Below are 25,454 nucleotides of genomic sequence, written 5' to 3'. Positions count from 1 at the left end.
TATAAAACTCACTTCAGTCACAAAAAAAAGAGCGAATGATAACGTAAAAACAAAAATAGTGGCTGATACTGCTCACGTCATGTTCATAACAAAGGCAGAAAACATAACAAAACTCATTTCATAGTCGCCAAAACAGAGTATACAATGTGAATGTTAGTCATGTCCTTCAGTGTAAGGTGTAAAGAAAAAAAAAAATATATAAGTAACACCAATAATGACTGATAATCGTTGAGCAACACGATCATGGCCATATCCGATCACCATGGAACGGAACTTGGTACTGTAGTGCATTGGGTGGCTACGTGGCAGTGAATGGGTAGACTGCAGCTGACAAGCGAACCAAGAGATGCATCCATCTTGGCCAGACGATGACCATCATTCATGTGGATTGTTTACATCATAAATAGGCGTAATATCATAGATAGGGAGATCGTAAATCAGGGGATACTGTACATGTATTATCAATTCGTTTGTTAGGTAAAAGCATACTAAAGGATTTATATATAAAAAGAGATAAAAATAATGATATACTTCTTATGATTTGGTATGTACAGTGTCTCCTCGACTTACGACGAAGCTCCGTCCCAACGACCAGGTCGCAAGTCGAATTGGTCGCAAGTCGAAAATAATACAGTATACATAGAAATTCTAAAATGGGTGTCTCTTTTTCTTCTCAGCACCCCGAGAACTCTCACTTTTATGCTTGCCAGCCATTTTAAAGGGAATTACAAAAAAAAATTTTGTCAGTACACAGCGTGATCACTAACGTCGGGACTCGAAAATACGTAATGTGAAAAATATTTTATACGACCATGGCCGTCATATGTCCGGGTTGCCGTAAGTCGAGGAGAGACTGTACTCTATACAGTATAGTATGTGCAATATATACAGGTATCCCTCAATATATGAACATTCATGATACTAAAATTCGCCTTACAAATTCCAAAATACAGTAAACCCTCAAAGACCTGGGCCCGGGAAATCCGGATTTCGGAAGATCCGGACAAAAAAATTAGGGGTTCTGGGCTACGAAGCCTTCTAGAAGTTTCCCTAAGAAACATTTCTAAACCAGAGCAAAGAAAATTTTAGGCCCGTGGGCGCTGTTTGACCCGTCAGTTGCTTGGACACAGGTGCCTGAGGAGATGGGAAACATAAACAGAGTTGACTATTGTTGTTTGTGGGAATATTATTGTATTTTGCGGTTTAGAAGACGCACTTTTTTTTATAGAAAAATATACCTTGAAAATTACCATGCTTCTTCTACGACGCTAGTTGAAGGGTTGTAGCGGAGGTTTTCTTAGGGTCAACAGAAATCAGCCCCTTACAAAGACTGTTACCTCATTACTTAGCAATTACAAGTACAGTACTGTATTCTCTATACTGTACTATAATAAAATTGATTTAACTAATATTGTTGACATACAGCACAAAATACGAATATTTACTTACTCAGTAGGTAAAAAATAAAAAATAAACGGCTGCAGCTGTGCGGTTTGTTTACTAATGGCAGTGGTGAGGCAGCACCATCTATTGAGGAATTGCAAAAGGTTGTCTGCTGGTCTCAGAGCACAGAAATTTTTGTTTCTTCACACTTGCTTACCAAATATTTTAATTCAACTGATTTTTACCGAGTGGCTTTTTTACTTTTAATTTTTTTTAAATAATTTTTTTTCTTTAGTCACTGATATACATGTTTACATTTGCTTACCTTCTACTGATGGAAAATATTTCTCGTCATTGTCATACCGACAAAATCAAGAGAAAGAATGTAAACACTACAGCCCGCTAAACGAGGAGGTGACCAGGTGTATAAAATGACGACCGATAAGCAGTTCTAAGTGATGATATTCAAAGAGGTGTGTGTACTTGTGCCAAAAGGGCTGTATATCAAGCAAGGTTTCACTGGTGTCGGTTAGTAAGTATAAAATCTTTTTTCCTAGAATTACATTTCCAAAATCAGGAAGCGTCTTCGACGATGCAGCGTCTTCTACGCCGCAAACACTCTAGTAATGATACAATGTTTCTTATTATGTTATCATAGGTAAATGCATAGTTCATACAGGTATACAGTAATTTATTGATCACTACATTAGTACTGTATTTTTGGTATACCCAGGTGGGCTAATCCCCGTAAAAAAAAGGGAAAAAAATATGATTCGCCGGAAAATTTGGACAATCGGGTTTTCCAGACAGGTGGTCCCCCCTTTTCGTCCGGATCTTTGAGGGTTCACTGTAACCTCTTTTTCGTGTTATGAAGGCTTTCCCCCACTTTTATGAATTTGGGTCCCGGCAAAAATTAAAATTGTGCACCCCCAGGAGTCCGCTAAGGTAGCGACATTCCCCTAGGATTATTTTTCAACTCGTAATTTTGAGTATACTGTGGTACGTATATACTTTCTTCATATTTTTTCCCCGTTACATGTACACACAATCTTACATACAGAAATGAGCAAAAAAAAAAAAAAAGAAAAAAAAAAAATCACGAGTTCAAAAACTTAAAGGGATAAACATTTCTTCGTGCACCAGCGAGTTAGCAGGATGAGCTGTGGGAGTTATATTGGATTATTTTTCAACTCATAGTTTTGAATATACTGTATATCCTAATTTTCTTCACTCTGTTTTACTCAGTTACATCCACACACAACCCTACATACAGTACATAAAATACAAAAAAAAAAAAGCATAAAAAAATCTATCATGCAGTCAAAAACAAATTTCTTAGTGTGTGAGAGCAGGGGAGGGAGCATTGTTCAGGGTCATGTAGATGCAGCCAGGCTGGATTGCTATGGTGACGCTAGGGGGCAGCCATGTGTGAAGCAGCCAGTGTTTATACAAATGGCACCGCTGGCAGCTGTGTTAAACTTTGATTTTGCTTTAGCTGCATATTTTCATTTAGGGAGTAATTTAATGTTTTTAATGTGTAAGGTATTAAACTATAGTAGTTCTGTACTATTTATCATAATTTAGGTAGGTTTTTCCTGCTTGTGAACCAATTTCATCTTTTTAGGGTACAGGCATCACCCAGGTTACATAAGGGATGTGTCCTTGAATATGTTTCCATAATGGAGATTTCTGTAATGCGGGACCAATTTTCCCATTGACTCCCATTATATAATCAGAGATGCGTTCCCAAGGAAACATTTTTTTAGCAAAAATACGTAATACAAGAGCGCACACATGAATGAAAATAAACAACGAAAATAAAAATGTTTAAACACAAACAGTGATTACTTCATAATGTAACATGACATTAAATGCACACAACACTAGAATTTAACTCATCACAAATGGTGCTGCGTGAGGTGGTGCGATCAGTTACTGGGAGTTACCCCCTTAACCCTAAAAGTAGTGTAGTTGTATTGTAGTGTAGTATTACTGGGAAATAATGCTCTGATTAGGCTATCAATGTATTTATTTGTGAAATTACTATTATTTTAAATGCATTACTTGCTCTACTAAACAGAGACAGCCAGACAGCCTGGCGACAGACTGCTTGTGTGTTGCCAAGCACTTTTATGAAAAATAATGCAATAAAATATTCTAAATGAATTATTTATAGGAAATAAGTATTATGATCAGTAAATATATGCATTATTGGCCAGTGGCCATCCCGAACAAAACGGCAAGCAGAAAATGGCTGTTAAGTGCGTAGTGTCCACGAGCTTCAGCTGTCAAAACAACACTGTCCCTATATCTCCCACGCCACAGGGAAGTTTCTAGAGGATCAATATATAGTTTTTCTTAATTCTTTTTTATTGTTTTATCATTTAAAAAAGGTTAAAAAAAATTTTTTTTTTAAAGCTTTGAGTTGTCTCAATTAACCCCCGCGTGGGGGGAAACGACCAGCGACACACTAGCGCGGGGCAAAAGGGTTAAAACATCAAGTTTAATGTCCAACATTATTCCTTAATGGGATCTTTTATCACCACCGCTTTCAATTGAACTTGATGGTCTTTTTCCACTCATCTTGAATAATGGTACAAAGTAACACAATCCTGAACACAGACGCAAAACCGAACAAGCCGAGGTTTGAAATCAAACTGAGCACCATTGGCGTGGGTGCGCCATCCTCCAACATGTTGCAGCAACCACCAAGAAAGCCACAATATATAGATTTTACAATTTTGTTGAAATATTTTGTTCTGCTTCGCAATTTTTAGGGTTGACAAAATTACAAATTCACCCAAATTCCGTGAGGGAGAAATTTTTGGGCCATATTCCAAATTTATTGCTCGTAATTTCCAAATTCTGTAACCTAGGGGAAGCCTATTTTATATTGGGGTAATTTTGTCAGTGGGGAACCAAGCCCTAATTTTGCCATTTGTTGTTATTCGAGATAAAAAAAAAATCACAAAGATTTTTTTCTGGGGCGGATCTAACCCATTCGTATATTGAAGGATACCTGTACATATATATATGTTTAGCACTGGCAGCCTCTCAACACATACCTTTACACAGTATTCCCCTTGTATTTCCTCTTAATTTTTTACAATACCTAAATTACTGTACAGTAGTTCTGTAAATTCCTGAGTTAGGTAAAAGCATATTGATGAGTTGTAATGAAAAAAGTCCTCATACAATTTAGTAAGTATAAATGGAATATACAGTTCTTGTGCTGAAAGCCTCTTCTTGCAAACTTCTAATATATTCTTTTCATATTTCTTCTGATAAACTGCATAGAATTCACCATGTGGATCATGTGAGAAATTAGCACAAAGTCCAAAGGATGTATGAGAGATGTCTTGATTTTTCCTACCCAGTTTCAAACTCCTTGTAGCTGCTGTGAGCATACATTGATGCCATATATTACCAGCAGTAACAATTCACCTACAAATATCTCACAGCTACTCCATTACCCCACAAACACCATGGAAGATGGAATTTTATTGGAACATGTAACTGGAAGCCCCAAGAGTAAAATTTGTGCATTTGGTAGATGTAAATGTAAACAAATATGCAGTAAAATGGGAGAAATTTTAAAAATTTTGATGGAAAGTTGTGATATTAGGGAATACTGTGAAGATGATGAGTCACCCGTGAGCATAAGGAAATGCTCTGAAGATTTGGGCATTAAGAAACTGCAGCTGCTATCTAATTTTTCCCCAATTCTAGGACATTTAACATTATGCTTCATTAAGCCATATGGCCAATTTATGTTGTTCCCCAATCCCCAACCCAAAAGACCTTAGGTTGGAGGAAATACAAAAAGAGAGTAAGTATAAGACTAAAATGTTAATGCAATAAATACATTAAAATAATATTAAGATAGAATTAACAGAATAAACTAATGAAAAAATCACAAAAGAATTTGTGTAAGTGAAGTCGAGTTGGTCTAGAACAATGAAATTGGATGGAATAAATAAAATATTTTAACCAAGGAAGGAGTAAGGATGATGACATGCAATATTCTAAGACTAACTTCTTTAGTGAGGACTTTGCATGGGTCATCCTGCTGTAGTTAGATAAGGTTTATAGGAGACCGACTGTCCAACTGTATACAGTATTTTATTATTTTTCTTCTTGAAATGTCAACTCAAGTGAGAAATCAAACTACACATCTAAAAGTTAGTAGTAATATCACCACTTACAACCTAAACATCTACTTATGTATCCACTCGACATCTTACCTAGATGGAGTCTCCTGTTCTCTGGCTGAGGCAGGTGATTTGGCATACTCGCCATTCATTGACAGACGCACTCGTTCCATGTCTTCCTTAGTAAACTTTATCTCCTGAGTTCGGCGCCTTTCATCTTCACGACGTCGTTCCTATTAGGATGAAAATACATAATATACTCTGATAATTCTAATCTATGTACATTTTGTATCATATTCAGTTAAGCAAACATTATTTTATCCTAAACAAACAAGTGCACACACACAAGTGCGCACGCACGCACGCACACACACACACGAGCATGCACGCACACACAGAGACACAAGAGCATGCACGCAAACACACAAAAGCATGCACTACCGAGGTACATCCTTGACCACCGAAGGGTCAAGACGTACCTGGCGCTCCTCTGGGAGCAGCCAGGCCAACTGTTAAGTTGGCCCATACCAACTCCCTCCCCTGAACCCTCCTCCCCACCGAAATATCAACAAGTTCTCGCCAGAAGTTACAATTTCATTTAGGAAAGGAATGGAACCAGTGTTGAACAGAGCTTAAGTCAATGAGAACAATTCAACAGTAACAGCCGAGTCGTACCCAAGTTAACCTTCAGTGAGGACCCAGGTACCCAGCGATAACTACCCGTGAGACCCAACAACAACAACCAGTGATGTGTTAATCCGTCTACGATAGGAAGGCCTGGGACCACACCTCACTCATATAACACCATCTGTGAGGGAATTACTACACCACGTCAGGTCCTTCATAACACCATCTGTGAGGGAATTACTGCACCACGTGAGGTCCCTCATAACACCATCTGTGAGGGAATTACTACACCACGTGATGCCCCTCATAAAACCATCTGTGAGGGAACTACTACACCACGTGAGGTCCCTACTAACACCATCTGGGAGGGAGTTACTACACTACATGTTTGTTGTTCAACACCTACATTAATCTGTATGTTCACTGTATGTTCCTTTACCTTTCTCTAATGAAGGCTTTTGTTAAACCACCAATGTATGTAATAAGTCATTTATGTCCAATGTATATTTTAGCCTTCAGGAGGCAGAACTTTTTCAAAAAACCGTTAATTATTATTATTATTATTATTATTATTACACACAAGAGCGCATGCGCGCACACACACAATCGTGTGTCCACACACACGAACGAGAGCAAGCGCCAACAGACATGCACTACAACCTCGATAAATTGGACTAACTGGGGCAAACCCCAGTCCGAAAAATACAAGTTTGAAAAAAGGCGAATCTATGGGAGGGAGGGAGGGAGGGAGGGGGGATGGTGTGATAACACTGTTTACCTGAACTGTTTAAAGGAAATCAGTTATGTTATTACTACACTTGGCAATTAAGGTCTTTAAGTGTAAAACAAGGTTATTAAGAGAATATTACATTAACAATAAAAAAAAATATGAAACAACTCTCTGGGTTGAAATCAAGTCTGGTTGTCAACAACTGTTTTCACCAAGATGATTGTTATTTTCTGTAAAGTGTTATGTGTAAGTAAAGAGAAAACTATAATGTAAAGTACTAAAAAGATATAAATAAGAAAATAAAAGTGAAGGGGTAAACAGCTCCTCCCCGACTTACGACCTACTCGACTTACGACCATCCGCACTTATGACCTGCCTCAGTCGTACCAAAATTTGGTCAAATTACGTATTTTCGAGTCCCAAAGTCAGTACACAGACAAAATTTTCATTTGTAATTCACTTTAAAATGGCTGGCAAGCTTAAAAGTGAGTGTTTTGTGGTGCTGAGAAGAAAAAGAGAAACCCATTTTAGATTTTCTATGTATTATTTAAGCATTTCCGACTTACGACCATTTCTACTTACGACCTGGATGTCGGTCCCTAACCCCGTCGTAATTCGGGGAGGAGCTGTATTGTACGTGGAATACAAGTGTATACCTGGGAGCAGCAGGCGGAGGGGTGGGTTGCTCCCTCCCCCAAGATCCCTATAACACCATAATTCTCATATCATTTAGGTTCATTTGGTACCAGGTTGATAAAATATTATCCAAAAAGTATCAACTTCCTGAAAAAAGAATCCCACACTCAATACAAAGAATCGTTTGTTTACAAAGGCCAAACAGCTGATCGACTTAGTTACTTCACCACTCATGCTTAACCCAACGCCTGTCTTCAACACTTCGTAAATTAGTACAGTACAGTAGTGTATTTATCACTTAATAAAAATTATTTATATTTTTGACAGTCTGCTTTACCATAAGGAAGTGCTTGGTGCCCAGTTTATAAAATGCATTGCCAGAGCAAACGTGTGTTGCACACATGAACCAGCATAATTGGTCATTGCACCCTGCGGCTCCCAGGGAGTCCGTGATCTCAGTGCAACTAATACCTCCGTACAGCCTCCGTACAGTATTGATATGTCTAACTGAAACAGACATTATTATTATTCATCATGAGTCGCCAAAGGGTGATTTTTTGGTATGTGGAAGAATGTTAATCCAACACCAAGCTCAAAAACAAAAGAAGAAAAGTTACAGCAGCAGCAGCATCAATATGAACAATCAACATGATCTAGACCATTCTAGACATCATGGTATGCGGTGTTTGACTCGACAAGAAAAGCTAAAACTATCTAATGCTTCTAACCAATGCTGAAGTAATCACATACATCCACCTCCTCCTGGATATCTTGTGTTGCCTTGGGTGCCTTTCAGAGCAGTTTCAACAGACAAACCAGTATTTCTGCTATCATGACTGAAATTCAGGCCTCAGTTGACTTAATTTGACAAGCCTAGGACCCTGTCTGAGAAAGATTTTGAAAGGTGACACTACCAAGGAGAGAAGCAGAGTGATAGAAATAGTACCTTCATGGCTGCAAGGCATATGGTGACATCTCTGATTACAAATCTAAAGTAAAGATTTATTGACATGGCCATTGCAGTTCTGTAAAATTCATGGATTCTGGATTTCAAGCTGTGGCCTGCAGAATACACAGGGAATGAAGGTTTCAGAGACACCACTGTGGGAGCGCTGGCTCAGTCTCTTGAGAAAACATGAAGGGAAGCAGAAGTGAATCCAACCAAGCTGGAGGATGAATGGGCTGTACTCAAATGCTATCTCTAAAAAATAATTAAGATATCACCTGTTTCAAAACTGTCCTGGCAGCAAATAAATGAATCATACAGAGAAAACTGTGGCTCCTTTCTCCATTTAGTTGACCTTCTGCTGTCCATTCCAACCTGTTCTGCTGATGCTGAACGTGGCTTCAGTCAGATCAAATTCATCAAGACAGACTGGTGCAGTCGTCTCACCAATGACCACTTAACTCCTGTTGGTTCAGGTGCAGTCAGAATGTGTTAGCAACTTCAATCCAGAGCAAACCAACAGATTTTTAGCAACTGAGGCCTGCCATGTTGATGGGTATAACCACACAGATGGCTGCAGCACAGAGGAAGTACTGGATGATATCGAAGAATTGGACGAGGAGCATACTATATATATAAACTTATTGACCAAATCCAGTGAAGAAGAAAGCCCTCAGTTACATACAGCACAGTAATTTTTTAAGTGTGTTTATAAAATTCAGCTAATGATATAAAGTAAACAAGGAAACAGATTATGCGTATTATAATATATTGTGCACGCCAGTGTTTGCAATTTGAATATAATTAACCTATTGCTATTAAGTTAAATAAAGTGTCCAAGTAAAAAACTTTATGTAAGCTTAGCCCGTATATGTCAACTACTGAAATTTGAGTTTTTTTTTTTTTAATGTGTTGTAAAATTTTGGAAGGACTAATAAACTTTGGGAAGGACAGGTAACGCGAAATTCTTCTACAATGATAAAATCATCCTTAGTGATATGAGAGTGCACTGCCTGGTAAGGAAACATATCACAACTATCTAAGTGATAACCACAAAAGCTTTAATTATGCCTCAACACATACATCTGTGATTCGTTGAACCTCTTTTCGCTTCATATTCTCCATGCGTTCTTGCTCTTTTCTAGTTACTTCTGCTTTTCTGGCATCCTCTTCACGCTTCTTTTGTGCCCGGAATTCTGCTTCAATCTGAAAATCAATTTTTTTTCTTTAGAAGGGTTTTGTATTATAATGCACTTTCATGTAGTGTACACTAAAAAGTGCAATTCAAATATATATACAGTGGGGTATGCTATAACGAACGGATCCTACTACGAATATTCCTATAACGAACGGTTATACCTATAAAATTGAGATTGCTATAACGAACGAAACTCCTACAACGAACATTATTTAGAAAAAAAAAAAAAAATTTTTTTCTTTTTTTTTTACTAATTTATTGTTTTTTTATTACAAGTATTAATGATGTTCTTTATTTCAGGGGTTTAGATGCTTATTTATGCACTTTTTTACAATTTTTACAATTTTATATTATATTTTTCAGTGTTAAGTGGGTTGTATTTGGGGGCCTGGAACGAATTAATCCTATAACAAACGAATGCTATAACGAACAAGGTTCTAGAACCAATTAGATTCGTTATAGCATACCCCACTGTGTGTGTGTATATATATATATATATATATATATATATATATATATATATATATATATATATATATATATATATATATATATATATATATATATATATATATATATATATATATATATATATATATATATATATATATATATATATACATAGTTTGATTATGAAACTAGGCAGTTGTGCTCGTTAACCGAGGACCTGTGTATATATATATATATATATATATATATATATATATATATATATATATATATATATATATATATATATATATATATATATATATATATATATATATATATATATATATATATATATAGAGTGCTTGGCGTGATCTAGGTATATGCTGATAACCACAAGGAAAGAAAGCACTTACGTGTTTTTCTTTAACATAGTTATATATATATATATATATATATATATATATATATATATATATATATATATATATATATATATATATATATATATATATATATATATATATATATATATATATACACACACACACACACACACACACACACACACACACAGTGATCCCTCGGTTAACGAACGCCTCGGTTAACGAAATTTCGGTTAACGAACTGCCTTCCATAAGAATCTTCAATTCGGTTAACGAACAAAAATTCGGTTATCGAATTTCTTACGAACCGACCTCAACATGTTTTCGCTTGCACTGGCCGGGCAACCAGCTTTAGTATCAGTCCGCCAATACATTAATCGGTTCTAGGGCTTAAATTCCTTACTATTTTAGTAAATATCAAGAAGTTTATACTATTCAATAATTTTAAAAGTTTAATATTCAATTTTTTAGTCATTTTAACAATTATTGAACATAATTGAAGGTAAAGTGACTAGTTTAATGAGCGGCATCCAGCCTCTTAACACAGCATACAGGCGTTAGTCTCTCTCTGCTTTCACTGGAGGTAACATCTTGCTTGAGACTCAACTAAATGCTTTTTTTCTGTGTTTCCAAGCAAATTACTAGTCATTTTTAAATATATTTTACATATTGACAATATATAATGCAGTGCAGTGTTGATTTAAAGAAAATAATCTTGAAATGCACCAAGAGAACTAAAATTTTATGGGTAAAATGGTGCCATGGGGTGGCTTCTCTTCCACCCAAATGCCTTCTCTGCTTCCTTCTCCTCCACCCCCATTCTAATTCCCATCATCATCATCATCATCCAGGAGCCTTCTACATACACACCACAAAGTAAGTGAACTTTTCTACCATTTTTGTTGAATTTAGGAAATTTTCGGTGAGCTCGAACCAATTACCCAAAAACCCATTGAAACAATGGTTTCGGTTAACGAACGACCTTCTGGAATGGATTGAGTTCGTTAACCGAGGGGTCACTGTATATGTGTGTGTGTGTATATATATATATATATATATATATATATATATATATATATATATATATATATATATATATATATATATATATATATATATATATATATATATATATATATATATATATATATATATATATATATATATATATATATATATATATATATATATATATATATATATATATATATATATATATATATATATATATATATATATATATATATATATATATATATATATATATATATATATATATATATATATATATATATATATATACTTCATTTTTAGTCCATATGGACTTTGAACATATAATCAACAACCTCACCCAGTAGGTCGAGGGTTCGATTCCTTGCTGGTGAGGTTGTTGATTATATGTTCAAAGTCCGCGTGTTATATGGACTAAAAATGAAGTATATATATGTACCTCGCGTTTCATACCAGCTGGATTCGGTAAAATGCTACTGACACCACATAAGAGGCACGGGCAGTTTCCCAATGAGGTTCACGGCGCCATCAGCTCGATGAACAGGCTTTGTGTGAAATATAACAGAGTCTAGAACTGCTTTTAGTGTCCTTGTGGCCTAGCCGGTAAGCGTTCCCTAGTCACACCCAGTAGGTCGAGGGTTCGATTCCTTGCTGGTGAGGTTGTTGATATATATATATATATATATATATATATATATATATATATATATATATATATATATATATATATATATATATATATATATATATATATATATATATATATATATATATATATATATATATATATATATATATATATATATATATATATATATATATATACCACAAGGAAAGAAGAAAACACGAAGTTCCCAAGCACTTTCGTGTAATTCACAGATAGTGTCGTGAAGAATATATTTTTTTTTTATTAACTGAAGATATTTGTTTTAGCTCATAAAATTCATACAAATTACCCGGCCAGAATATAATTTACATTGCTGGAATTCTTACAATTTGATGATCATTTTGAATATAAACATCACAGATTTTGCATTAGACATGCAAATTTTAGATGTAATGTTTACTCTGAGTAAATATGTTATCTTTTGTGAAAAATATATGACATTTATATTCAAAATATTCCTGGTCTTACAAGGAATCCAGCAATGTCAATTATATTATCCTAACTTTAGTTTGAGTTATTATTTATTACTATACCTGGTTTTTTCCCAAAAATTTCTCAGAGGGAAGAGCCAGCAAGTGTAGTGTGAGAAGAGGGGGAGGGAGTCCAGTCCATTATTTGAATGGACATCAACTTGGCGACTGTATTTCTCTATTTCTCTTAAGTATTAATTGTGTGCATGTACCATCATAAAATTAAGATGTTATTTTTACTAGAACATAGGTATTGTGTTGGAAAAAGTGGAGTTTGGGGGTCAGCTGCTCTCTATTTCATTTAATCCCATATGTTATGTTATGTTATTCACTTTACGCGTTTCTCACTTTCAGCGGTACCCTGTGGGTTACATTAACCGCGTAAAGTGAGGGTTGACTGTAAACTTTTTCTGTGAGTTGGAACCAATTACCCAATATCCCATTGAAATAATAGATTCAGTGTAACCAATTGTGCTCGTTAATCGAGGGACCACTGTACAGCAAATACACTCCTCCTTTTATCCTAAAAAAATAAGTAGCTTTGTTCTTTCTTTGTGCTCTCGGGTGAACACCCTACCAATATGTACAGTACAGTACTTATTTAATACACACTTACCAAAGTAAATCTCTTAATAGGGTCTAGCTTATCTTCCTGGGCATCAATGGTCTTCAAGAAGTCATCATGGCGACGGATTAATTCTTCAACTTCATTTATAGAATCACCCATCTTGTCGTCCTTCACTATAGTTTCACGTGATTCTATCCACGCTTCAAAGACCTGCGTGTCTCGTAAAAACACCTGTACAAGGGAAAAATTTTGTAATGAACACTATATGCATCAATCAAAAAAATATTTAAAACAATGTCTCATCAATACTTCACATAAAGTAAATGCAAAGTAAATGAATTTGTAAGTAAACTTATGAGCATTAAATGCCACAACAATCACAAGTTTTCCTTTTATACCATCGATAATACGTTTTTATATTAAAAAGTGACACTCTTTATAGTTACATATACAGTTGTTTGTACTAAGATTGCAAAATTTTAACGAGGAGGAGGTAGTGACTGAGACAGGTAGGAGATTTGGAGGAAAAATTACAGTAACTGTGTGCTGCATAATGCTACACTCTGATTACGTTTGAAAATTATACAGTATAATTCTGAGCTTATTTTTTGTGGGTGATTTCAATTTTTTTCCCATCATAAAATCCCTTTTTAATTATAATAATTCATCACATTTAATCTAATTAGAATGTCAAAATATAATCATATTTATGTATTATCTCGGATTTTCAAAACTTTTGGGTTGATATTAAAGTGTATTTTATTTAGGTATAAAGGAGTGGTTATTTGATTTTCAGTTGACAAGGGGGATGCCATCCCCATCAATATTACTCCCTCATGCACCAGTCATACATACTTTTTATCCCTGTACCTTCTTCAACTTGCCTCCTCTTTCCATCATACAGATTCTCTCTACACCTTTAACCACATCTAGATGGAATATACTGTTCATCTTATCTACCAACCACTTCCTAGAGAATTCTTCCTCGCTCCTCACTTTATCTATTTAATAAAACTTAAAATATCCCATCACACAAGATCCTTCAAGAATTCCTCTTCCCTCTGCATTATTGCACATAATAAATTATTTATATTAAGACTGATTAAGACAAGAATTCAGCACATTAGTCCTCTCAGAATAATAACTAAGACCATTAAATCCTTTATAAATACTAAACCTAGAGAATAGAGAAAAAAAAATATCAACTTCAAAAATTATCTATCTAAAGCCGGTATGAAAATGTTCATCTTTATATACATCATAAAAAAGAACGGCCACTCAACCACACATATAGTAATAAAGAACATCCAGTAAACAACACATATAATTGTAATAAAGATCAACCACACCTTGTAATAAAGATCATCAACCACACCTTGTAATAAAGATCATCAACCACACCTTGTAATAAAGATCATCAACTACACCTTGTAATAAAGATCATCAACTACACCTTGTAATAAAGATCATCAACCACACCTTGTAATAAAGATCATCAACCACACCTTGTAATAAAGATCATCAACCACACCTTGTAATAAAGATCATCAACCACACCTTGTAATAAAGATCATCAACCACACCTTGTAATAAAGATCATCAACCACACCTTGTAATAAAGATCATCAACCACACCTTGTAATAAAGATCATCGACCACACCTTGTAATAGAGATCATCGACCACACCTTGTAATAGAGATCATCAACCACACCTTGTAATAGAGATCATCAACCACACCTTGTAATAGAGATCATCAACCACACCTTGTAATAGAGATCATCAACCACACCTTGTAATAAAGATCATCCAGTCAACCACACACATTGCAATATGTAATAAAGAACACCAACCACATATCTAAAGCAGTTTTTCTCTTTAGTTTCTTCAACATCTACCTGTTTTATCTATGACACATCCACAATTAAAGAGTGGATAAGACTGCACTTTGTGATCTATCAGACTTGGTTCATATTTTACACTAAAAAATTTTCGACATACAAATCTTAAACTTCTCAAGGGAATAAAAGAATATACTAACTCTTAAATCATGATTATGATTATATATGGTAGCTCTTGCTTGCCAAGATTCAATGAGCAATTTCCTGCGAGCCTCCAGTGTTGCTATCTTCTCAGCTATTTCCTCTGCCATGAAGTGACCTTGATCAATTAGTGCATTACCAGCTGCACTAAAATTGTCAAAGGAATCTGCACGGGCATCAATCTCGGTCTTGTATTCTTTGTGTCTTGATATAACTGCTTCAGCACCAGAGACATCTTTAGGTAACTCGGGCGCAGTGATTTTTGCCAAAATTTCATTCAGCCAAGCCCTAAAAGAAAAATACATTTTAATAATTCTAGTATTAAAAACTAGACACTTCAGTAGCTCATAATAAATAAGAAAATACAAAAACATTCTTTTGTCTTCACAGCCTGCACATGACTCAATACAAAACAAGAAGAGTACTGTACATTCAGCAAGCCACAACCAACAACCTTCTAAACATTACTTTATATGCCAGATGCCTCACAAGTGTTTGAACTGTGGCAATTTCACAAGGTCCATTGTTACTTTTATCGCAGTATAAACCGATGAATTGCTATTGAAACAAGATTTCCAATCGGCAATTGTGACCAAGTCCTGACCAAGTCCCAGGTTGCTCATCTGACTTTCTACCTAATTTACACACAATTGCATGGTTTCAATTGTTTCTCTTATTACTGACAACACAACATACATATATTGTTTCTCATTATTGTTTTGTTTTTTAGATATTTTATTTACTTATGGTTATCATTACAGGTTGACAATCCCTTATCCGAAATCCTTGGGACCAGAGGCATTTCAGATTTCGGAATTTTTCGGTTTTCATAATGTTTTTTTTTCTTTTTTTTTTTGTTATTAACCCATCTGGGCACAAGTCACTGACCCACATTGGGGCCTGTGGGGCGAAAATATAATAATAATAATAACTATAATAATAATAATAATAACTATAATAATAATAACAATAATAATAATAATAATAATAATAATAATAATAATAATAATAATAATAATAATAATAATGGTAATAATAATAATTCATAGGTCTAGGTCACGTTACTCACTTTTGATCTTTTTTTCATTCTTGTATTTCTTTATTATTATTATTATTATTATTATTATTATTATTATTATTGTTATTTTATTTTGGTGTATTTTTTAATTAAAATTTTTATTTACTATGAATAATTACAGGTACGTATTATTATACAGTTGTACCCCACTTAACGCGGTCAATAGAACCCAGAGGGTCCCGTGTTAAGTGAAATCCGCGTTAAGTGAACAACAGAACATATGGGATTAATTCCAATAGAAACCGGCCCGACCCCCAAACTCCACTTTTTGAAGACACATAATTATGTTGTAGTAAAAATAACATCTTAATTTTATGATGGTACATGCACACAATTAATACTTAAGAGAAATAGAGAAATACAGTCGCCAAGTTAATGTCCATTCAAATAATGGACTCAACTCCCTCCCCTCTCACACTACACTGGCTCTTCCCTCTCTGAGAAATTTTTGGGGGAAAACCACTAAATTTTAATAAATAATACCTCAAACTAAAGTTAGGATAATATAATTGACATTGCTGGATTCCTTGTAAGACCAGGAATATTTTGAATATAAATGTCATATATTTTGCACAAAAGATAACATATTTACTCAAGAGTAAGCATTTTATCTAAAATTTGTATGTCTAATGCAAAATATATGATGTTTATATTCAAAATGATCACCAAATTATAAGAATTCCAGCAATGTAAATTATATTCTGGCCGGGTAATTTGTATGAATTTTCTGAGCTAAAACAGGCAGTCAGGCAGGGTGGCAGGTGGGGCAAATCTAAAAATAGCGTCTCGAGCCGGACACTCACCGCTTATATGATGAAAAAATCCGTGTTAAGTGAAAGTTCAGCTCTGGCGAGGCACCGCGTATATGATAAAACGCGCTAAGTGAAACTGCGTTAGGCGGGGTAATACTGTAATTATTATTATTATTATAATTAGTATTACTATTACATTTTCGCACCCCCCCCCCCAGGCCCCGATGTGGGTCAGTGATCTATGCCTGGGTGGGCTAATCCCTGTAAAAAAAAAACTCCACAAAAACTTTCGGTTTTCAGAGCTTTTCGGTTTTCGGATAAAGGGTTGCCAACCTGTATTATTATTATTATTATTATTATTATTATTATTATTATTATTATTATTATATTTTTGCCCTCAGGCTCTAATGTGGGTCAGTGACCTATGCTCAGGTGGGCTAATCTCCATTAAAAAAAGAAGTCAACTTTGTATACCAAGACCAAGAATGCCAACAAGCAACCAGTTTACATTTCATTTTAGCATGAGAGTACTGGTACTAATCACATCCACTAGTATGACAAAAATTAAAAGAAATTGGTCCTAAAATCTCACTTTAGAGCATAACCTGGAGAGAAAGTGTGTGTGTGTGTGTGTGTGTGTGTGTGTGCGCGCGCGCACACACAAATGGTGTAATGCATCTAGTATCAGTGTTAAGGTGCAAGCACGGCTGGCTTGCTTCCTCTTATCTACCAACCACTTCCTAGAGAATTCTTCCTCGCTCCACATGGCGAACAGGGAAGCAACTTGCATTAGTCTTCACCTGCCAGTACACAGCCTCTTCACCATCAAGACTTCAGTTGTGCCTCCTTGTGGCAACACATGGTAATTGGGGGCCTCGTGGGTCCAGGCTAGACCAGCAGGGGATCTTGGAGTAGCAATGGGCCCAGAGGGATGGCGCATAGGTCCACTGGCATGTGGACACGGCCTGGCACATAGGTCCACTGGCATGAGGTCACGGCCTGGCGCCTACCAACCACTGCCCCGCTGCCTTGCAGATTAACCTTGGTAGGAATTAGGCTACAGGAGTAAACCCTGAATGAAAAATCTGCGGTGGAGCCCCACATCAGGCAGACATGCTTACAGAGTTCCAACAAGACCTCCAAAAGTGGTATAGGTGGAAGGGATGACCAACATGGGAACCCATCGATTATACTGGCAGATGAAGGCAATGCATGATGGACAGGCTACCAAGGCGAAATGCAACAAACTGGGCTATTGGCAGTCCATTGCAACTCTACCTCTCCCAGTCATTGCAACACTTACACCACTGGATCAGGAAAAGGGAGAGCCAAGATGTGTGGTTGCAGTCTGCACTCCTGTCTCACCACATAAATCAACTCACACGCAACCATCATCCAGCTCATCATACTCAAACCCCTATACCCCAAAAGTGGTGACAGGGATAGGCAGAAAAGACTGCTGGGAGTCTCTAGTGACAACTCTGCACATGGGTGGCACAGATAAAATGGTTATTTATGCACTGGGATCTAGGCAGCAGTGCAATCCAGTCCTGTCTGTGTAGCCCCTTTGAGGAGCCACTCTACTCACCCCACATGGGGAGGGGGCTAGAAATGGTGCCCCAAACAAAGCCTGCTTAAAAAACCAACCTGACTGGGGAACTGCACCCAGTAAGGTCAATCTTATGCAGTCAAAAGCACAATTATAATCCCAGATCAAAACAAAAATACAAACTATACAACCTCTTAAGGTCGCTGTATGGAATGTCAGGACTCTTCTGGATACTGGCACAAATGAGCATCTTGAAAGAAGAACCGCCCTTGTGGCAAAAGAACTGGCCAGATATAACATCGACATAGCAGCCATTAGTGAGTCCCAGCTCCCAGATGAGGGTCGACTCACAGAACTGGGGTCTGGCTATACTTTCTTCTGGAAAGGTAAGCCTGCTGTGGAGAGAAACCGCATTTATGGAGTTGGCCTTGCCATCTGCCAACGCATCCTACACAGGCTGACTGAAATACCTGTTGAGATCAACGAGCGCCTCATGACGCTCCGAGTCCCACTGAATCACTCGCGTCATGCCTTTTTCATCAGTGCATATGCCCCAACACTGGATACAGAGGATGACATCAAGGAGGCCTTTTATGCCGACCTTGACAGAGTGCTAACCTCTATCCCCAGAGAAGATAAGGTTGTGCTCCTTGGTGACTTCAATGCCAGAGTTGGCAGAGATGCTGACATTTGGCAGGGAATACATAGGGAGAAATGGAGTAGGCAAGTGTAATCCCAATGGCCTACTCCTCCTCAGCAAGTGTGCTGCACACAACCTCACTATCCCCAATACCTTGTTTAAGCATGCCAACAAGTTCAAGGGTTCGTGGCAACTCCCACAATCCAAACACTGGCATCTCAATGACTACATCTTTGTCAGAGAGATCGCCGAGATGTTCTCATCACCCGAGCAATGCGTGGCTCAGACCACTGCGGCAACGATCATAGGTTTGTCAAAGCCAAGCTCTCACTTCACGTTGCCCCAAAATGGTGAAGGCATCAAGCCTCCATTAGAGGTTTTAACACTTAGCATCTGGAGGATCCAGCAGTAGCACATGCTTTCAGAGGGCAGCTCAAACTTGGTCTGATAAACAACCTGACAACAAACAACCCAAATCCCAGTGCCAAATGGGGTATTCTCGACAATCATGACAAAAACCTGCAGAGAGACCCTCAGCCGGATCGAAAGAATACACCAGGACTGGTTTGATAAAAATGATCCAGAAATCAATGTGTGCATTAATGATAAAAGTGCTGTTTAACTGACTGGCAGAATAACAACCCTCAGTCTCAGACCAAAGCCCTTCTGCAATAAGAAGGCGATGGCCCAGCGCGAACTTCGCAAACTAAAGAACGACTGGTTTAAAAATAAAGCATGTGAAATGCAAAAACTTCCAGATCAACATAAGATGCACAAATTCTTCAAATCAACTAAAACATTTTATGGGCCAATCACTCATGGAGCAGCCCCCCTCCGCTCATCCGACGGTAACACACTAATTTAAGACGAAGAAGGCCTCCTTCAGTGCTGGAAAGAGCACTACCATTTGCTGCTCAACCAAAACACCAATGTGTATGTCCTGACTACCCAACAGTTGTCTCAGCAGAGCTGACCCACCTCCACTATCCTTCATCAAACAGATGAAAAATAATAAAGTCTCAGGGCCTGATGGAATCCCAGCATTTTTTATATTAAAATTATTAGTCATTTTAATATTTATTTAACATACCTGTATTGATAATACTGTATATGCAGTACAGGGAACTAGTTACAAATATCACATTTTGTTGTGAGCATCAGCTGATCAGCTGATGGGGTACTCTGCCAATTCAGTAATCTGTTCTATGTTTACATTCGTTGCCAATGGAGTAAATATCAATAAAGCTGTGCTCTTTAATATTTTTGCATGTTTTATATTAAAATTATTAGTCATTTTAACATTTATTTAACATATTGAAAATAAATGAAGTACAGGGAACTAGTTTGTTGTGCTCCCATCAGATGCGTGAGTCGGTCACAAGGCATCAATTAAATTTTGATAACAGTGGAGAGAGCATCTATTTTGTTGGTGTCTTGAATATTTTTTTATTTTTCATTGGTCATTCTGAACTTTAGGTAACATATTGATGATAAATAGTGCAGAGTGTTGATTTAAAGAAAATAATCTTGAATTACACCTAGTGAACTTAATTATATTGGTGAAATTACTGCATCAAGCATGGGTCCCCTGAAAGGTGATTTCTCCTCCACCCCCACTTCTAATTCCCATCATCATCAACCAGGAACCTTCTACATACACACCTCAAAGTAAGTGTACTTTACTGCATTTTTATTTACTTTGTATGTACTTTTCGTTGAGCTGGAACCAATTACCCAAAATCCCATTGAAACAATGGTTTCGGTTAACGAGCGACCTTCTGGAACGAATTGTGTTCGTTAACCGAGGGACCACTGTACAGTGATCCCTCGATTAACGAAATTTCGGTTAACGAATTACCTTCCATAAGAATCTTCAATTCGATTAAACGAACAAAAATTAGGTTAACGAAATTCTTACGAAATCATGTCAACATGTTTTTGCTTGCTCACCAGCTGGCATATTAGTCCACCAATACAGTAATCGGTTCTAAGGCTTAAATTCGTTCCTATTTGAGTAAATATCAAGATGGTTGTACTATTCAATAATTTTCCAAGTTTTATATTAAATTTTTCTAGTCATTTTAACACTTATTTAACGTAATTGCAGTACAGGGAGCTAGTTTTTGATGCGTCAATCAGCCACTTGACTCACCCACCAAGGTGTCAGTTTATATCTCTGGTCAGTGGAGGTAACATCTTGCTTGTGGCTCTCTTGAACATAAACTATTTTAACATTTTTACAGTACAATTATTGGTCATTTTGAAATTTATTTAACATATTGACAATATATAGTCCAGTGCCGTGTTGATTTAAAGAAAAAATATCTTGAATTACACCTAATAAAATTAAAATTTTATGGGTGAAAAGACGGCATGAAGCATGGGGTGATTTCTCTTCCACCCCCACTTCCTTCTCTTCTCCCTTCTCCTCCACCCCCACTTCTAATTCCCATCATCATCATCAACCACGAGCTCTTCTACATACACACCTCAAAGTAAGTGTACTTTACTGCACTTTTTTTTTACTTTGTATGTAATTTTCGGTGAGCTGGAACCAATTACCCAAAATCCCATTGAAACAATGGTTTCGGTTAACGAAGTTTTCGGTTAACGAATGACCTTCTGGAACGAATTGTGTTCGTTAACCGAGGGACCACTGTACTGTATGTATGTTGTGTTGTCAATAGTAAGAGAAACATTTGGGACTGCAATTGTGTGTAAATGAGGCACAAAGTCAGATCAGCAACCTGGGACTTGGTTACAATTTTCGTGATGTCATATGGCAGCAGGGTCTACCATTAGACAATACATTAAGCTTCCATATCTTCCCAGGCGGTAGTACCTCCCTATTTGGTAGCTGCCTACTACCTATAAAGTGTAGCTGACTAGACTTAGCAGAATATAAATTGCATTGCTGGAATCCTTGTAAGATAGGGATTAATTTGAGTATAAACATTACATAGTTTGCACAAAAGATAAAAACTTTAGTCTAGTGAAGTGCATTTGAGTACAAAGTGTGTACAGTAATGTTGCTCAAAATTATGTTTTTTTCACATTAAATTTACATTTAATATTTGTTTAATTTACATTTCTAGCAGTCCATGGTGCTTTAGAGACACATGCGGCATATAATTAGTGGGTCAGAGGTATATTGTTGAATAATATTACCTGACCTCGGTTGGCCGGCAAAACAGATAATCCGGCAAGGCTACGGAACCAAGGGTGCCAGAAAATCGGTGGTGTACCTGTACTCTTTTCTGAAGCATGACTTTAGCACCAGTGTGAGGGGAAGATATAGCACAAGTACAGAGATAAACAATGCAATGATTGGTCAACACCAATCACTTGATATCTTGAAACTGTAGGAAGTAGAGATAGTGTGAAACACATCCATAATACTTCCCAGGAAATCCAAGGCACCCAACCTGATGCCACATGTACAAAGTGATTCTGGTAGATTCATGTCCCCTAACATAAGAGATGATTTTTGGTACAGTTTAAAGTCAGTTTACTGAATAAAAAGTCTGACAACTACATGCTAATCAATGGAAAAAACTAACAGCCTTACATAAGTTCTCGGTAGTCATCGAAGTATGACTGTAGCTTCTCTGCCTGATATAGTTTATCCTTCCTTTGTGCAGATTTGTCAAGAAGATCATTCCATGCTTCAACTGTCTCCTCATGTTTGACAGAAATGTGTTCTCTTGCATCTGGGAAAAGTTCAGCTAAGCGCTTGGCTTCTTCAACTACAGATTCCACCTGGCAAAAATTAAAAGCAAAACAATATTTTTAATATTTTTCAAAATATGGAGACTTAAAAGAATATAAAACCCCTCACATTTGAAGTTAAATATGGCTTTAAAGATGATATTGGAATCATTTTCTCTATGTGGCGACTTGGACACCACAATGAGTTATATTGATATTTTTTACATTAACAATGGTAAGTATCTTGAAACTGACAATTCAACAAATATTTACCCAACACTTCAATTAAAAAAAAATTAAACATGATTTTTTAGGATGAAATTTAAAAGTGGTTATTTCATTTGGTCTAGAATAAAATTAAATAATTAAAGAAAGTTTCTAGTTACCACAGTACATAAAGTAAAAAAGGGGAGATGAGCACATCCTAGTACAAAATAAGCAAGATGAAAATTATAAAAAATAAATAAAAAATAGGCTAACAAAACATGAATCTATATCAAAGAAATACAATTTTTTAGACTAATTCCTGAATAGTACATCAATTGTAATGACTTCATGTATAAACTACACCACACAGGCTACTACCAAATAACCTCTCATGAACAGGGCTGCTCCTGCACTGAATAAAGTTATCTGGCATTAGCCACATAAAATATTAAAAGTGGTGTCCCCATATTGAAGGGGTTAAGATGTTACCAACAATAAAGCCACTGGTTCAAAATAATAACATACCTGCTCCTTTACTGCTGCCAGGTCTCTTTCAAAGCCTTGATGTTTTCTAGCTAAACTTTGGATGGTCTCTATGTCATGGCCATAATCTTCAGATGAAATAAATGCATCTTTCTCAGCAATCCAGCTTATTGTCTCGTCAGCGTTACGGTCAAACACGTGGACCTGACAAAAAAATAAAAATAAAATAGATATAAATAACTTCAAATTATTGGACACATAATTTGAATCAACATAACTGGAATGAATTCTTAGCCACTATTTACAAAATGTGGGAGAAAAATCTAGAGTACGACCATACGGTATACACTCAGGTATAGGTAGAGCCAGGAGTTGACTTATAATTGAGTAACATGCATGTTTAGGGGAGGAGATGGAGGAAGTTATTGTATATTCATATTTCTTTGTTTTTATTAGTTATACTGTACTATGTTTTCAGTTGGGGAATTAACGCATTTAAATATAAACATTTACCGCCTCGTGTTTACTTACCACAAAATCTTCCTTATCCTAACATTATTTCAAATTTCTGCCAATATTGTAAGCATAACATGCCTCATGCTTGCAACACACTCATTTCATTGCTTCAGAGATGCCATTATAAAGGTAAAAATTTTCATAATACCTAAATTCAATAAATGTAAATATGAATACAGCAAGTCCTCGTTTAACTTTGCCCCCAATAACATCGTTTCGTTATAACATTGCTAATACCCATGATTCGGATAACATCCCGCCGATTCAGTATAACGTCGTCATGAACTACTTTGTAAGCCTCATCACCCTCTCTCTCATCTTGGCGCGCTATGCTCTAACCCGCGGAGCGTCACGGCGTCCTCAAGCGCAGCCAGTCTTTGTTAAGCTACCACAGCGTTCGTGCATGTTTAAGTGTTTACGCTCTTAATACTGTACTCTAACCATTCTAAAAGGCATCCATCAAGTGCTGCTGATGCTAGTGTTGTGAAGAAGCAACGTAAGAACATTAGCCTTGCTACAAAAATGAAGGTTTTTAAACCGGTTGGAGGAGCCACCTGCCGAGTCTCAGTGACTCGCCACCTTCCTCCTCTTCTCCCGCCTTCCTCATCCACTCCAATGCCCACCACACACTCACTCCACCACCTCCGTCCAACACTGAGTACAATACAAAATGACTCAGTTTATTTATATACTGTATATACTATTTTCTATAAAAATTCTATTGAATTTCTGTATATGTAATGTATTTTATGGGGAAAAGGGAGGTTGGGGACGTATCTCCCGTATTTTATTTATTTCTTATGGGGAAAATTGATTCCGTTAACATCACGGTTTTCAGGAACGGAACCACAACATTAAGCGAGGACTTACTGTACATGCATGCACATGTGTTAAAAGGCTACAGTGTTTGTTTTAATGGAAATAAGGACCACCTTCTTGTATACATTCAAGCGACCCATGTTCAACCAGAAAAATCAGCGAGTAAAACACAGCAGGACTTTTCCATTCAAATTTTTAAAATATTGACCATATACAAATAAAGGTTTACCTCACAAATTCAAATTACCGTATGTTACATATAGGGCTATATTCCTTCATCTCTTCCTGTTTAAGACAAATTAGTTGACTGCAACAATGCAGAGTTACAGTGTCAGAGAATGTTCCCATCAAGCTGGTCCTTTAAACAGTTTATTGAGAGCTACAGTTAAGTGAATCATGGTTGCAGAGGATTATATAAAAAAGTTTTAATGACTAAACTGTTATCAATAAAGTAATAAC

General features: G+C 36.4%; 1 protein-coding gene across 1 annotated transcript in view; it reads right to left on the bottom strand.

Moving 5' to 3' along the window:
* LOC121880074 (spectrin beta chain, non-erythrocytic 1-like) overlaps window positions 1–25,454 on the bottom strand; it is a gene marked incomplete in the record, with an annotated part of 309,746 nt that overhangs the window by 77,628 nt on the left and 206,664 nt on the right. The window contains 6 exon segments of the mRNA XM_042387083.1: window positions 5,628–5,767; window positions 9,557–9,679; window positions 13,251–13,433; window positions 15,243–15,531; window positions 22,831–23,021; window positions 23,703–23,864. Of these exon segments, the coding sequence (XP_042243017.1) occupies window positions 5,628–5,767; window positions 9,557–9,679; window positions 13,251–13,433; window positions 15,243–15,531; window positions 22,831–23,021; window positions 23,703–23,864 (1,088 nt within the window).

This window comes from Homarus americanus, unplaced genomic scaffold, assembly GCF_018991925.1.
Source record: "Homarus americanus isolate GMGI-L3 unplaced genomic scaffold, GMGI_Hamer_2.0 scaffold30108, whole genome shotgun sequence".
Classification (NCBI taxonomy): domain Eukaryota; kingdom Metazoa; phylum Arthropoda; class Malacostraca; order Decapoda; family Nephropidae; genus Homarus; species Homarus americanus.
This window is presented reverse-complemented; position numbering and strand designations above follow the sequence as displayed.